General features: G+C 52.0%; 2 protein-coding genes across 2 annotated transcripts; one reads left to right on the forward strand and one right to left on the reverse strand.

The window, feature by feature from the left end:
- Positions 1-2,636: 2,636 nt before the first annotated feature.
- On the reverse strand, positions 2,637-3,599 carry LOC136787742 (olfactory receptor 14C36-like). Its single transcript, XM_066985060.1, has one exon. The coding sequence runs from the start codon at positions 3,597-3,599 to the stop codon at positions 2,637-2,639; it is 963 nt and encodes a 320-aa protein (XP_066841161.1).
- An 8,278-nt stretch (positions 3,600-11,877) lies between these two features.
- On the forward strand, positions 11,878-12,818 carry LOC136787760 (olfactory receptor 14J1-like). Its single transcript, XM_066985077.1, has one exon. The coding sequence runs from the start codon at positions 11,893-11,895 to the stop codon at positions 12,805-12,807; it is 915 nt and encodes a 304-aa protein (XP_066841178.1). The 5' UTR covers positions 11,878-11,892; the 3' UTR covers positions 12,808-12,818.
- The last annotated feature ends 2,419 nt before the right edge of the window (positions 12,819-15,237 follow it).

A 15,237-nucleotide genomic window follows, 5' to 3' on the forward strand; every position in this document is an offset into this window, starting at 1 on the left:
GGACAGGGTTTGGATGTTAGTTGTTCATGTATGGCATTAGGGACTACGGCAAACATTTCTGGGTGAGAGCTTAATCAAATATTTAGTGGGAGGGTTTGGTGTTGTGCTTGGGGTGTCAGGTCTGCGGTTAGGGTATGTGCAAGCTCTTTGGTTTAGTGTTTTGTTTAGGTCTGCAAGAACACTGGGGTTAAATAGAGCTTTTTAATGCTTGTGTTAAAGGCTGGAATCAGGGTGAGCAAGTGTGTGAAGGTAAGGGAAAGGTCTTATGGACTTATCTTTGCTTCAGGGGATATTGTGGTCAAAAATTTGAGCAGTAGATTCCTGTCAGGGTGTGGAGTGGCATTTAGATTTAGGTATTAATGTTACAGGTTAAAATAAGGTAAAGGCCTCACATGTCTGCTTTAAGTCAGCTTTATGGTGGGATCAACATTACCTGAGCATTCTTACCTCTCCAAAATCATTAGCTTCTGCTGGCCAAGCTCCTCTTCCCTCCCCCAGATCTCACATCTCTCCTGGGCAGGCTTCTCCTGACTTCCCCATATCAGTCATCTTCTTAGGGGCAGCTTTCTGATGGCTTTCATGAACTCTGAGTGTCTGTCTCACCTCGGTTGGCTACTCTGCTCCTGAGAAAGAAGCAGCTCCCAAGCCAGCACGGGGAAGGACACAAAGGCTGTAGGAGCACCCTGCACAATGTGCCCAGCAGCTCTGCAACACCACAAAAGTGTGGTTCCTACCTGCAGTTTTGGTTCATATGGACAGGGTAAATTTTTGCAGGCCCTCCTGCAGGCTTCATGTTCCCCCAGGCATGTAGGAGTCAGTGGCCCCCTCTGTGTAGAAAACTGAAAGCAGCCCTGAAGGATGAGTTAGGCAAATGCTGAAACCTCTGACATGACAACACCTGTTCAAGACCTCTTCCCCTATGGGGCCCACTTAGGAAGAGAGGATCTCAAAAACTGTGTGCAAAGCAGATGCATCTGGTGTCCCATCATGGAGACCAGCAGATGTGAGCCTAAAGGCACAGATCCCAGCCAGGAGCCAAGGGATGACCTGTCAGCCGCTTCAGAAAAAAGTCACCTCACAGGCCACTTAACAGCCATTAGCTTCCTACTGGACTTGGAGCTTCTGAGGCACCACTGAGCTCATAATACCACACCTAGAAAACACCCCCTTTTTGGCCTAGAATCTGCCCAGGTAGAAGTGATCTGGTTGTGACCCTTCCAGCCCATGGCACAGCTCCTGGGCTCCCAGCCTCTCTGACACACAGGAGCCAGTGCCGTGCCAGTTCTGGGAGGTGCTAGGGCAGGAGGGACCTTGCAGTGAAATCACTCGCCAGGATCCTTTGCTGGGGCTGCTGCATGCCCTGGGGCTGCAGAGCTCTCCACTGCCTGCTCACAGCAGATTGAGCCCTTGAGCTGTGGTGAGTCCACCTTGGAGGAGATCCCCCCGTAGGAGGGAAGTGCTGCAGCGCAGGCCAGCTGTGCCACTGCCGTGCCCACTGCCTGTCCCTGCCTGCAGTCCCAGCACAGCCCCACAGCAGCACTGGCACCAAGCTACAGGAGCAGCCGGGCCTGACCCCACCAGCAGGGCTCAGCAAGAGAGGGGGGCAGTGGCAAGAGAGCAGCTCGGCATGCCCCAAGCGCTGGTGCTCCCTGGCCGTGCTGCTGGGATGGGACTCTTTTCCTCTGCAACCCTGCACATGGCACTGCCCCTGCAGAGCCAGAGCAGCTCTCAGAGGAAGGACGTCACACAAGGAAGGCAGTGCAGGCTCCTTCACTTTGTTTATGTTCACAGAGAGACGTTTCTCCTCATGTACAGAGTCTCAGTATATACATTCAACACGTACATACTGAAATGGTAGTGGAACAACGGGCTCCTTTCTTTTATTTAAATTCACAGAGGGCCTGGCTCCTCATATACAGAATCTCTGAGCTATACTTGACAGGTACATACAGTAAAAGAAATGAGATGAATCATTAGGCCGCACCTCGAGTACTGTGTTCAGTTTTGGGCCCCTCGCTACAGGAAGGACATGGACGTGCTCGAGCGAGTCCAGAGAAGGGCGACCAAGCTGGTGAGGGGTCTGGAGAACAAGTCTTACGAGGAGCGGCTGAGGGAGCTGGGCTTGTTCAGCCTGGAGAAGAGGAGGCTCAGGGGCGACCTTATCACTCTCTACAGTTACCTTAAAGGAGGCTGTAAAGAGGTGGGGGTTGGTCTGTTCTCCTACGTGCCTGGTGACAGGACGAGGGGGAATGGGCGTAAGTTGCGACAGGGGAGTTTTAGGTTGGATGTTAGGAAGTACTTCTTTACCGAAAGGGTTATTAAGCATTGGAACGGGCTGCCCAGGGAGGTGGTGGAGTCACCATCCCTGGAGGTCTTTAAAAGACGTTTAGATGTAGAGCTTAGCGATATGGTTTAGTGGAGTACTTAGTGTTAGGTCGGAGGTTCGACTCGATGATCTTGAGGTCTCTTCCAACCTAGAAATCTCTGATACTGTGATACTGTGATATCATTTTAATGGGCAACTTTAGCCATATTAAAACAAAGAAAGTCCTGTAATAAAACACTCATAAATAAACAAACACACACAAATATAATTATATACATAATATTAGTTGTTCTTGCAGTCATTGGCATTATTAGTCATCTGCAGAGGTAGAATGGAAATTTATTGCTTCCGAAACACATCTAGTCATTAATTTCCAGAGCGCATGCTTCAGCTCCTGGTTCCTCATGCTGTAGATGAGGGGGTTCACTGCTGGAGGCACCACTGAGTACAGAAAAGACACCACCAGGTCCAGGGACGGGGAAGAGATGGAGGGGGGCTTCAGGCAGGCAAACATGCCAGTACTGATAAATAGAGAGATCACGGCCAGGTGAGGGAGGCACGTGGAAAAGGCTTTGTGCCGGCCCTGCTCAGAGGGCATCCTCAGCATGGCCCTGAAGATCTGCACATAGGACAGCACAATGAAAACAAAACAGCCAAATACTAAAGAAACATTAAACAGAAGTGCCCCAACTTCCCTGAGGTAGGCATCTGAGCAGGAGAGCTTGAGGATCTGGGGGATTTCACAGAAGAAGTGGTCCAGAGCATTGCCTTGGCAGAGGGGCAGGGAAAATGTAGTGGCCGTGTGCAGGACAGCATGGAGAAAGCCACTGCCCCAGGCAGCTGCTGCCATCTGGGCACAAGCTCTGCTGCCCACGAGGCTCCCGTAGTGCAGGGGCTTGCAGATGGCAACGTAGCGGTCGTAGGACATGATGGTGAGAACATAAAATTCTGCTGTAATCAAGAAGGCAAAGAAAAAGACCTGTGCAGCACATCCTTGATAGGAGATGGCCCTGGTGTCCCAGAGGGCATTGGCCATGGCTTTGGGCAGAGTGGTGGAGATGCAGCCCAGGTCGAGGAGGGCGAGGTTGAGGAGGAAGAAGTACATGGGGGTGTGGAGGCGGTGGTCGCAGGCTACGGCGGTGAGGATGAGGCCGTTGCCCAGGAGGGCAGCCAGGTAGATGCCCAGGAAGAGCCCGAAGTGCAGGAGCTGCAGCTCGCGCGTGTCTGCGACTGCCAGCAGGAGGAACTCGCTCACAGAGCTGCTCTTGGCCATTTGCTGGCTCTGGGCATGGCGTCCTGCTCAAAGAACAAAAGCATAGTAAGATAGTACAGAATTACCTGATAATAAGTAATTCCGCTTCGTCCCCTCAAAGAGACTTCGGTCAGGTCCCTTTCAGGAGTTTTAACTGACACTGACTGAGGGTGTCCCTGGAATAAGGGGACTTTGCTGTGGTCAATGTAGTAATCAGTCCTCACCTATAACGATAAGGAAAGGGGAACATGTGGTAATCCCTGATTAAATTCACTCCTGATATTAAGTGATTATCCACATTGCTCTTCCAAATTCACCCAACTGCATAGCAGGGCTGTGAGAATTTCTGTTTCTTTTTAGATTTTCATTCCTTCTGCACTCCAAGTGAAACCTTGTCGATCCTCAGATACAAGGGACTGTCCATTTAGTGCAGACTGTCCTTCCCGAGGGGACAGCCAGTCTGTCAAAAAAGACTGGTCTCTTCTGCTGGCATGTCTATGAGCTGAAGGATAACTACATGTTCACCTGCAAAGAACCAGGACACTGCTGAATCAGGGCTCCAAGTGCCCATCTCCAGACCCCTCACCCTGTCCCCGTACTCCCCTTCCCCCAAGCACCCCGAGGGCTCACTCCATGGGCACGTGAAACCCCCATCCCCAGGCAGCCTGGAAACAAGAGCAGCAGCAGCACGGCCAGGTGGAGAAGCCAGGAGGAATGGCAGCGTCTACTTCATATTGGAGAAACAGAGATATCTATCCTGTCAGATCCTATCCGCCATGAGCTGTGTTGGCTTCAGAAAAACTCTTTGGAAATCCCATTTACATGTTCTGCTGCCAGAGACTCACGGTGCGAAGGGCCTGCAGATCTGTCCCGCCACACGCTGCCCTCTGTTACTGCGCTCCTCACTGCCTCCAAGCCCTCTCTCCTTCTCTCCTCTCCCCGTGCCAGCTGCGGTCAGAGCCCCCAGCCCTGCTGCGCTGTGCACAGGAGCTGCTCCTGGGCACAGCTGTCTCTCTGCACCAGGGCCCTCTTGCCACGAGCTCTCTCTGTCCCACGAGCCCGGCCCAGCTCAGCACCAGACGCCCAGCCCAAGGCATTGGAATCCCCCCTCGGGGGGCTCTGCTGCGGAGCCCACGAACCTCAGGCACTGAGAGACAATTGAAGACATCTCTCAACAAGTCCAAGTCAGAGGCAAGTTTCCTGCAGTGTCCCCCTGAGGGCCAGCACTGACACAGCCTCCCTTGGAGCTCGTTAGAGCAGAGCATTGGAGGCAGTGAGGACAAGGAGACAAAGGCACTGTGAAGGTGACCCTGATGTGTAGGAAAACTGGATGTGTGTCACCAAGCACAAGGGCCAGGCCTTGACCCCAGCCCCTGGGAAGGGAGATCCTTTCCCTTCACACACTGCTCAGGGCTCTTCCTGGGGCAGGAGGAGATGGGGATGTGCATGGCCAAGTGCAGGAGAATGGTACGAGCCATACCTGGTTCATGGGTGGGGGCGAGGAGGCAATGAGGCCCTGGTGCTTTACCGATAAGCTGTCTCCTCGTAGGCCTCAGTGGCAGAGACAACAACCAGAGCCATGGACACAAAGCCCTGGGTCCTGTTGGGACTCTCAGCCTTTCTACAGGCCTTGCTGCTCTCCACACCAGACTGTCCTAGGGACTTCCAGACCTGCAAATCTTTTCCTCCTAGCTCTAGCCCCTTATCTGTGTGGTGTCACACTGGATCTGAGCTGAGTCTGATAACTCAGATTTTTTGGTGGCCATGCTCCTCGTAAAGCAGCTCTGTAGGAAGCTGGCCTGGTTCCTGGGGAGCAGCACCACTGCTCGTATGGCATCCCTCGTGGTGCCCAGGCCCTCATCCTCCTGGGCACTGCTCACTCAGCAGGGTCCCAGTCTGCCCTGATGTGTGGGGTTCCTCTTCCTCTGCTGCAGGACTGGGCTCTTCTCCTTGTAAGTGTCAAGAGGTTTTTATAGGAAAAATCCTTCATTTTTTCATTGTTCCTCCACACTGATGCTCCATTCTGTCAGCTGTTAATATCTGCAGGCAGATGGCTCACCCTGGTTATGCTGTCTATTACAAGATAACTGCATCAACAATTGCAGGACAATTTGGACAATAGAGTATGTAGTGGAATAAAGCTGCATCATATCATCACGTAATTATAGGGGATTGAATTCCACTGGATTCTATCTTTTCTCTGCTTCCTTCTCATGCGTTCTGTCATTTTGTTTGGAACCGCATTCTGAATGTTGTGAGGCTGTGCAGGGAAAAAATTTGAAGGTCAAAAGACCAACTGGAGCCCAATCTATCTATTAAGGATAATTAAATAATAATTTATATTTTAATTCATAAAACATTCTCATTCTCCAGCAGCAAGAACAGTTGTTCCCCTGGTACTCAGACTCCTAAGCTGGTACATAGGGACAGCGAGTGGCATGAAGCCCTCATAATCCATGAGGAAAAGTTTTGAGACCTGCTACTCCACTTAGATGTACACAAGTCTATGGGGCCAGGTGGGATCCACGTGTTGGTACTGAGGGAGCTGGCAGAAGTGCTCACCAGGCCACTTTCCACCATTTATCAGCAGTCCTGGCTATCAGGCAAGGTCCCAGTTGACTGGCGACTAGCAAATGTGACGGCCATCTACAAGAAGGGGCAGAAGGAGGATCTGGGGAACTACAGGCCTGTCAGTCTGACCTCGGTGCTGGCGAAGCTCATGGAGATGATTATCTTGAGTAGCATCACATAACACTTAGAGAACCACCAGGTGATCAGACCCAGTCAGAACGAGTTTACCAAAGCCAGGTCCTCCTTGGCAAATCTGATCTCCTTCTAAGACAAGGCGATGTGCTCAGTGGAGAAGAGAAAGGCTGTGGATGTGGTCTACCTAGACCTCAGTAAGATTTTTGAAACTGTTTCTCCCAGCATTCTCCTGGGGAAACTGGCTGCTCAAGGCCAGGAGGGATGTATGCTTTCTTGGGTTAAAAATTGGCTGTATCTTCTTTTTCAATAATTTCATCAGTGATCTGGATGAAGGGATCGAGTGCACCCTCAGTAAGTTGGCAGACGACACCAAGTTAGATGCAAGTGCAGATCGACTCAAGGGTGGGAGGGCTCTGCAGAGGGATCTGGATAGGCTGCACCCATGGGCTGAGGCCGACTGCATGAAATTCAACAAGGCCAAGTGCTGGGTCCTGTACTTGGGGCACAACAGCCCAACATAATGCTGGGGGAAGGGTGTCTGGACAGCTGCCTAGGGGAAAAGGATCAGGGGATATTGGTGGATAGTCGGCTGAATAGGAGCCAGCAGGGTGCTCAGGTGGTCAAGAAGGCCAACAGCATCCGGGCTTGTACCAGGAATACTGTGGCCAGCAGGAGTAGGGAAGTGATTGTGCCTCTGTACTCAGCCCTGGTGAGGCCACACCTTGAGTACTGCATTCAGCTCTGGGGCCCCCAGCACAAGAAGGACATGGATCTATTCGAATGAGTCCAAAGGAGGGCCACGAGGATGATCAAGGGGCTGGAGCACCTCTCCTATGAAGACAGGCTGAGGGAGTTGGGGTTGTTCAGCCTGGAGAAGAGAAGGCTCCGGGGAGACCTTACAGCGGCCTTCCAGTACCTAAAGGGGCCTACAGGAAAGCTGGGGAGGGACTCTTCATGAAAGAGAGCAGCGATAGGACTAGGGGTAATGGTTTAAACTGAAAGAGGGTAGATTCAGATTAGACATTAGAAAGAGGTTCTTTACTCAGAGGGTGAGAGGAACAGGCTGCCCAGAGAAGTTGTGGATGCCCCATCCCTGGAGGTGTTCAAGGCCAGTTTGGATGGGGCCTTCAGCAACCTGGTCTAGTGGAAGGTGTCTCTGTTCATGGCAGGGGAGTTGGAATGATGTGATTTTTAAGGTCCTTTCATACCCAAACTGTTCTGTAATTCTGTAAATATGAAACACAGCACCATACCAGCTACTAGGAAGAAGAATGTACTCTTTTGCAGCAAAAACTAGGACAATATTCACCGCTTATTCCATACCATGTCTGTCATGCTCAGGTCCAACACTTTCCAACTAATCACCACCACCCGTCTTTTCTTTCTTTTGATATGCACACAAAAAGATCATCTCCTTAGTCTATTTGTATCTATAATAATAATAATAATAATATATTCTATTATTATTATGTTGTTGTTATTATTGTTGTTATTATTTCCTTTGTGTCCTATTAATCTGCTTTTATATCAACCCATAAATTTTTTTTTCTTTTTTCCTTTCCTCCCAGTTCTCTCCTCCATCCCAGTGGATGAATAGCTTTGTAGTGCTGAGCTGCCTGCCGGGTCAAACCACAGCAAGTCTTCTTGGTGCCTAGCGTGGAGCACAAAGGTTGAGATGACAGATCTGACCAGAGCATTTTAAAAGTGAGTTGTTCTAAGCATTAGATCAGTTTAGCAGTTGCTGATCACAATGTCGATCTTTTTGATCTGGGGTCTGTTGTGCTTGTTTTCAGAATTGTGTTGTATAGCACATTGCTAACTGTCTGTCTTCCATGTCATGCTGTTCATCAATTCTGGGGACAGGTTTAAGGTTAATCTTTTGCTGTATTGGATAACACTGACTTCTGATAGGATAACATTATTGCCCCCTCTGTACCTCGGGAACCATCTCTTCATCTCTTAGAAACTCTTAGTAGTTACACTCTTTTACACTTTTTGCCTTTTCTCCTCAGGGAGTAAATCTATGTGGGGTGGGGCAGGAGGGGGGGGGGTGGAACTGGTATGGACAGTGGGGGAGGCCTTTCCCCACTTCTTCACTCTCCTTTTCTCCTTCACCTCCCCCTTCTCCTCCAGGCTAATTACAATAGCTCTCCAAAGCTTTGAATATCCTTGGGATGGTCAAACTAGCATGTTCCTATTGTTACATTTCCTGCATGTGTTCCATCTTTTGTTTATGTTTAAGCAACTACTTAAACATGCCATCCAGAGATGTGCATGGAGACAGGAGAGTGAGGAGTGGCAGGGAGTGTGGGAGGATCTGGGCAGGCACCTAGAGCAGGGGGCACCTCCAAAGCTTTGGAACGTCATCCCTGAGCAAGTGCAGAATCCTAAAAAACTGTGAAATGCTTGAAAAAGTGGTGTTATCACCCTGACATTTCCAAAGAGACACATACCACTGTAGTGTGCTGGGTCTCGGCCTATGCTTACAGAGCCACAATCAATGCCACTCCAACCTCTGTGACAAGCCCTGCAGCCACTCCAACCCCTCTGACAGGCCCTGCAGCCACTACAGCATCTGCAGAATGCCCTGCAGCAACTCCAGCTCCTTTTATAGGCCCTTTGTCTGGGCCAGAGAAGCAACCTGTGACTGTATCAGTTGCTCCTATATGCAAGAAAAAACAATGGATATGAAAGTCATTTTTTTTAGAGAGAAAATAAAATCCTACCTAGCCAAGAAAGGAGGAGAAAGAAGATGAGGCAGGCTTCAAAAAGCTGGACCATCATGTGAGTAGGAGGATGAAGAGGAAGAGGTCCTAAGAGCATCAGTAATCACGCGATCCCTATCCCTATGCTGCTCTGGTGCTGGAAGAAACAGGGCCCCTCCCTGGAGTTAGAGGGCACGAAAGGAGAGATGGTGGGTACACACGATGTGTCACCCTGTGGTTTTACCTGTGTGACCATGGAGAGGACATGAGAAAGTGGGATGGAAAACCTGCCTCAACCGTAGAGGCACGGGTAAGTGAGTGGCAAGGAACAACAATCCCTAAAAGGGGTTCTTAGAGAACTGCTGCTCCACTTTCCAGCGGGCAGTCCTGCAGACACAGTAAGGAATACTATGAGCAGGACGAGAGGGGCCCTGCCTCCAGCCAGGGGGAGGAAGGGGACAATCGGCTGTATTGGGCTGTGTGGATTCGATGGCCTTGCACATCAGGCCACCAAAAGTCTCAAGCTCCAGTGGACACCACTGCACAGCGTACCCTAGTGCCATCAAGCTGTGGAGGGGTGAACCCATTTGTATGTCTGGAGTGACAGGGGGATCCCAACACTGACCTGTGCTGGAGGCTGAAGTGAGTCTAAGTGGGAAGGAGTGGCAAAAGCACCCCACTGGGACTGGCCCCGGACTCTGTGCATCCTTGGAAGAGACTGCTTCAGGAGAGGAGAGATATTTCAAGGACCCAAAAGGGTATGGGTGGGCTTTTGGCACAGCTGCCTTGGATGCGGAGGACATGATGCTGTTGTCTGCCTTGCCTTGGGCTCTCACAGGACCCTTCTGTTGTGGGGTTGATGAGGGCTGAAGGACAGCTGGTGCCAATCACTGCCACAGCCGTGCACCTGAGTCAGTAGAGCACCAAGGGAGTCCGCTGACAGAGGATTGTCGTGGCCTGAAGGAAGTCATGCAGTGCTGAGTGCTGCCATGCCGGACACGGTAGAGCTTCCATGCAAACTGGGATCAAAGGCACCCAAGCGTTTTGCCACAACTGATATCCCTAATGCATTTTTCTCCATGCGTTTGCCAGCAGACTGAAGGCCACAGCTTGCTTTCAACCTGGCATCGACTGCCCCAGGGCAGGAAACTCAGCCCTACCATTTGCCATGGACTGATCCAGAGTGCCCTGGAAGAGGAGGAAGCTCCTGAACACCTGCAGTACATCGATGGCATCGTTGTGTGGGGTGACACAGCAGAGGAAGTGTTTGAGAAAGGGAAGAAAATACTCCAAATTTCTCTGAAAGCTGATTTCACACTAAAAGAACTGAAGGTGAAGGGACGTGCACAAGAGATCCTGATGCAGGCTGGCCAGGGTGCAGCGGACCAATGCTCAGGGACAGGTTGAGCATCAGTGAGGGGCTTCTCAGCAATTGCGTGGTGCATCACTTGCTTTGTACATATTATTGTCATTATTTTTATTGTTATTATTGTTATTATTACTGTTTTAACTCCTTTTTCTGTCTTTTCAAATTTTCAATCATTCATTATTGTTTGGGCCCTTGTGCTTAGTGAAACACATCCAGTTTTCCTACACATCAGGGTCACTTTCACATTGCCTTTGTCTCCTTGTCCTCACTGCCTCCAATGCTCTGCTCTAACGAGCTCCAAGGGAGGCTGTGTCAGTGCTGGCCCTCAGGGGGACACTGCAGGAAACTTGCCTCTGACTTGGACTTGTTGAGAGATGTCTTCAGTTGTCTCTCAGTGCCTGAGGTTCGTGGGCTCCTCACCAAAGCCCCCGAGGGGGTATTCCAATGCCTTGGGCTGGGCGTCTGGTGCTGAGCTGGGCCGGGCTCGTGGGACAGAGAGAGCTCGTGGCAAGAGGGCCCTGGTGCAGAGAGACAGCTGTGCCCAGGAGCAGCTCCTGTGCACAGCACAGCAGGGCTGGGGGCTCTGACCGCAGCTGGCACGGGGACAGGAGAGAAGGAGAGAGGGCTTGGAGGCAGTGAGGAGCGCAGCAACAGAGGGCGGCGTGTGGCAGGACAGATCTGCAGGCTCTTGGCACCGTGAGTCTCTGGCAGCAGGGCCATGGAGCTGCAGTTGCCAGAGGGGTCTTCTACAGCTGGCACATCCGATTCCTGATAGCATCTGACAGGATAGATCTCTCTCTTTCTTCAACATGAAGTAGAGTCTGCCATTCCTCCTGGCTTCTCCACCTGGCCATGCTGCTGCTGGTCTTGTTCCCAGGCTACCTGGGGATGGGGGTTTCACATGCCCATAGAGCACAGAGTGAGCCCTCGGTGTGCTTTGGGGAATGGGAGTACGGGGACAGGGTGAGGGGTCTGGAGATGGGCACGTTGAGCCCTGATTCAGCAGTGTCCTGGTTCTTTTCAGGTGAACATGTGGTTATCCTGCAGCTCATAGGCATGCCAGCAGAAGAGACCAGCCTTTCTTGACAGACTGGCTGTCCACTCGGAAGGGCAGTCTGCACTAAAGGGACAGTCCCTTTTTATGTGAGGATCGACAAGGTTTCACTTGGAGTGCAGAAGGAACGAAAATATAAAAGAAAAAAGAAACAGAAATTCTAACAGCCCTGCTATGCAGTTGGGTGAATTTGGAAGAGCAATGTGGATAATCACTTGATATCAGGAGTGAATTTAATCAGGGATTACCACATGTTCCCCTTTCCTTATTGTTATAAGTGAGGACTGATTACTACATTGACCACAGCAAAGTCCCCTTATTCCAGGGACACCCTCAGTCAGCGTCAGTTAAAACTCATGAAAGGGACCTGACCAATGTCTGCTTGAGAGGACAAAATGGAATTAGTTATTATCAGGTAATTCTGTACTATCTTACTGCGCTTTTGCTCCATGGGCAGGACCCCATGCCCAGAAGCAGGAAATGGCCAACAGCAGCTCTGTGAGCGAGTTCCTCCTGCTGGCATTCGCAGACACGCGCGAGCTGCAGCTCCTGCACTTCGGGCTCTTCCTGGGCATCTACCTGGCTGCCCTCCTGGGCAACGGCCTCATCCTCACCGCCGTAGCCTGCGACCACCGCCTCCACACCCCCATGTACTTCTTCCTCCTCAACCTCGCCCTCCTCGACCTGGGCTGCATCTCCACCACTCTGCCCAAAGCCATGGCCAATGTCCTCTGGGACACCAGGGCCATCTCCTATCAAGGATGTGCTGCTCAGGTCTTCCTTTTATTCTTCTTCATTGGAGCAGAGTACTTCCTTCTCACGGTCATGGCCTACGACCACTACGTTGCCATCTGCAAGCCCCTGCACTACGGGAGCCTTGTGGGCAGCAGAGCTTGTGCCCAGATGGCAGCAGCTGCCTGGGGCAGTGGCTTTCTCAATGCTGTCCTGCACACGGCCACTACCTTTTCCCTGCCCCTCTGCCAAGGCAATGCTGTGGACCAGTTCTTCTGTGAGATCCCCCAGATCCTCAAGCTCTCCTGCTCAGATGCCTACCTCAGGGAAGTTGGGGCACTTGCCATTACTCTTTCTTTAGTATTTCTTTGTTTTATTTACATTGTGCTGTCCTACGTGCAGATTTTCAGGGCGGTGCTGAGGGTGCCCTCTGATCAGGGCCAGCACAAAGCCTTTTCAATGTGCCTCCCCCACCTGGCTGTGGTCTCCTTCTTTGTCAGCACTGGCTTGTTTGCCTACCTGAAGCCCCCCGCTATCTCCTCCCCATCCCTGGACCTGGTGTTTGCATTTTTGTACTCGGTGGTGCCTCCAGCAGTGAACCCCGTCTTCTACAGCATGAGGAACCAGGAACTGAGAAATGCACTAAGGAAATTACTTTCATAGATACTTCTGAAGCATCAATAATATCCTCACCATCATAACAGTACTGAGAGAATTCCTCACAAAATTTTTTCAGAAATTGTTTAGTCTTATTTTTTAAAATGTGCGATAATATTATTTTAATTTAAGGAAATTTCGCCTTATCCGTCTACCTATTAATTTTTATTATTACCCAGTTATCTACTGTACTGTAAGAACCAAACTCCCTGTGTAGATAAAAAAATAAAGAAGCCATTAGATATTCACAGCTTTCAAATCCCATCTCATTCTCTCAACGGAGAAGGGGCTCAGGGCCAAAAGCCCTGCTGTCACATTCAGGAACAGCCCTGGTAGCCCTTGGGGCTTCGCATCACTGCTCAGTGGGGCAATCTGGAGCTTCATGGACCGGAATCTGGAGCTGCTCTGTGCCTGGGCCAGGCCTCTTGTGCTGGCCTGGGGAGCGGGGCTGGCCGTGCGGGGCACAGGCACTCTGTGCTGGGGATGTCCCAGGCAGGAGAGCAGGGCTCCTGCAGCTTCACGGCCCTCCATCTCCTGAGCCGTGGCTGGCCCCAGCGCGGGGGCTGCTGGGGAGGCCCAGAGCCGCCTTTGTGCCAGCAGCTGCGGTGCCTTGCGAGGGGCTGGGGCTGTGCTGGCCGTGCCCAGAGCCCTGCAGCAGGCTGCGGTGGGCACTGGCCTGCGGCCAGCCCAGCCTGGGCTGCTGGGCTGGGGAGAGGTCCGGGAGGTGGGGAGAGGTGGGCAGGGGCTGGGCTGGGCTGGGCAGTGCCCGGCAGAGGGCAGCAGCAGCGTCAGGGAGCGGTGGCAGCATGCAGGGGAGGGCTCCCAGCAGGGCTTGGTGCTGCAGAGCCAGGGCTGGGGAAGGGAGCCCCGAGCTGCAGGGGCAGGGGACACGAGGCCGCTCGGGGCCCTTGCTGGCCTGGGCAGAGCAGAAAGGGGGCCCAGGGCATTCGTCCCCTCACCGCAGCCTGCCAGGACCTGCACGATGCTCAATGAGCGTCCACGGCCAGGCTCTGCCCCGTGGCCACAAGCCCTGCCTGCCCTCCTCCTGCCACGCCGCGTGCGGTGGCTGCAGCAGGGGGGACCCCCAGCCAGCCCCTGCATGGGGCTCTGCCACACGCCTCGCCCCGGCCCTCTCCAGCGCCCTCCTCGCTGCTCTCTGATGCACGCCAGCACCTCCCCGTGCGTGCCGGCCAGCACATCTGCTGAGGGCCAGTGCAGCTGCTGCAGGGGCAGGGAGCTCAGCATGGCCCTTGCAGCCCCCTGCCCTGGGCCTGCCCCTCCCCTTGCCCTCGGCCCCGGCCTTGTCTCTGCTGGCAGGAGCGCTCTTGGCATGCGCTTCCTGGCCTCCCCTCGCCTGTGCACAGCTGCTGCCCACTCAGGCTGCTGGCACAAACGTGTCCTCACAAGCAGCACCACCCCTTGGGCTGCTTCTCCTGGCCTCCCCCAGCTACTGCCTTAGCTCCTTGTCTCTGCTGGGCCCCACCTTCCACACCCAAATGCGTCCCTTGGCTGTCAGCTCCCTCTCCGGTTCACTGAGGGGTGACAGAGCCAGAGTGGGGTTTGTTACCTTTATTTTATATAGTTTTGTGTGTTTGCATTGGTGATGGCACAAAAAGACAGTTCCTTCACCAGTGATGTACATCCTTCTTCATGTTAGGACACAACCCAACGTCCTTCACTCTGCTTTATCTCACAGATGAACTGGATTAGGTCTCCTTGATTAGTCTGAGGCACAATGCAATGCTTTTTACCTTCTGCTACACCAGCACAATATGTGTGACTTTCCCTTACTCTGTGCTTTGACCTGACAGGGCATTTCACATTTTTCACTTTCAAAACCTCAGTTGGACGGGGACTATTTCCAAAGTGGGACAAGCTGTTCGGTTCTGGCTCAGCCATTTGAAGCGTGCTATACTTGAGTTTTTCAGCCTGAGTTTGCTAAAGTTGACCCAGGAAGGTAAATGGATGTTCATGTGTCTAGTAGGAATAAGGAAAAGTATCATGGGTTTCCAATGGCCATTTCAAATCTAGGTCAATCCCAGGAACCCACAGAAGAAGGGGTTTGTCTTTGAATGGGTTTCCTGTGCTGGGCTGGGCTGCAGTTACAGGGACAAAGACCACTGCTGGCAGTGGAGGTGCCCTGGGAACTCCACCTGGCTCCACCTGATTTTCCCAAAGGGCTCCGGTCTCCTGCAGGTCTTTTCTGACATCTGCTGGTCCAGGGAAGTGCCTCATATGCAACGGGGCCACAGGAGGTTTTCCCTGGTTGCTTAAGGTCACACAGCAAAGCTCTGCCTCAATATCCAGTATTTTTTTTTAGTACTTAACTAATAAAGCAACTACTCATCAGCTCAAATGATTCAATCCCTTCCATAAAAAGTTTCACGTGAAGTGTAATTTCTATCATGAAGAAATGAGAATTTCTATGTTCTATAT

The sequence above is a fragment of the Anser cygnoides genome, chromosome 30 (assembly GCF_040182565.1).
Source record: "Anser cygnoides isolate HZ-2024a breed goose chromosome 30, Taihu_goose_T2T_genome, whole genome shotgun sequence".
Classification (NCBI taxonomy): Eukaryota; Metazoa; Chordata; class Aves; order Anseriformes; family Anatidae; genus Anser; species Anser cygnoides.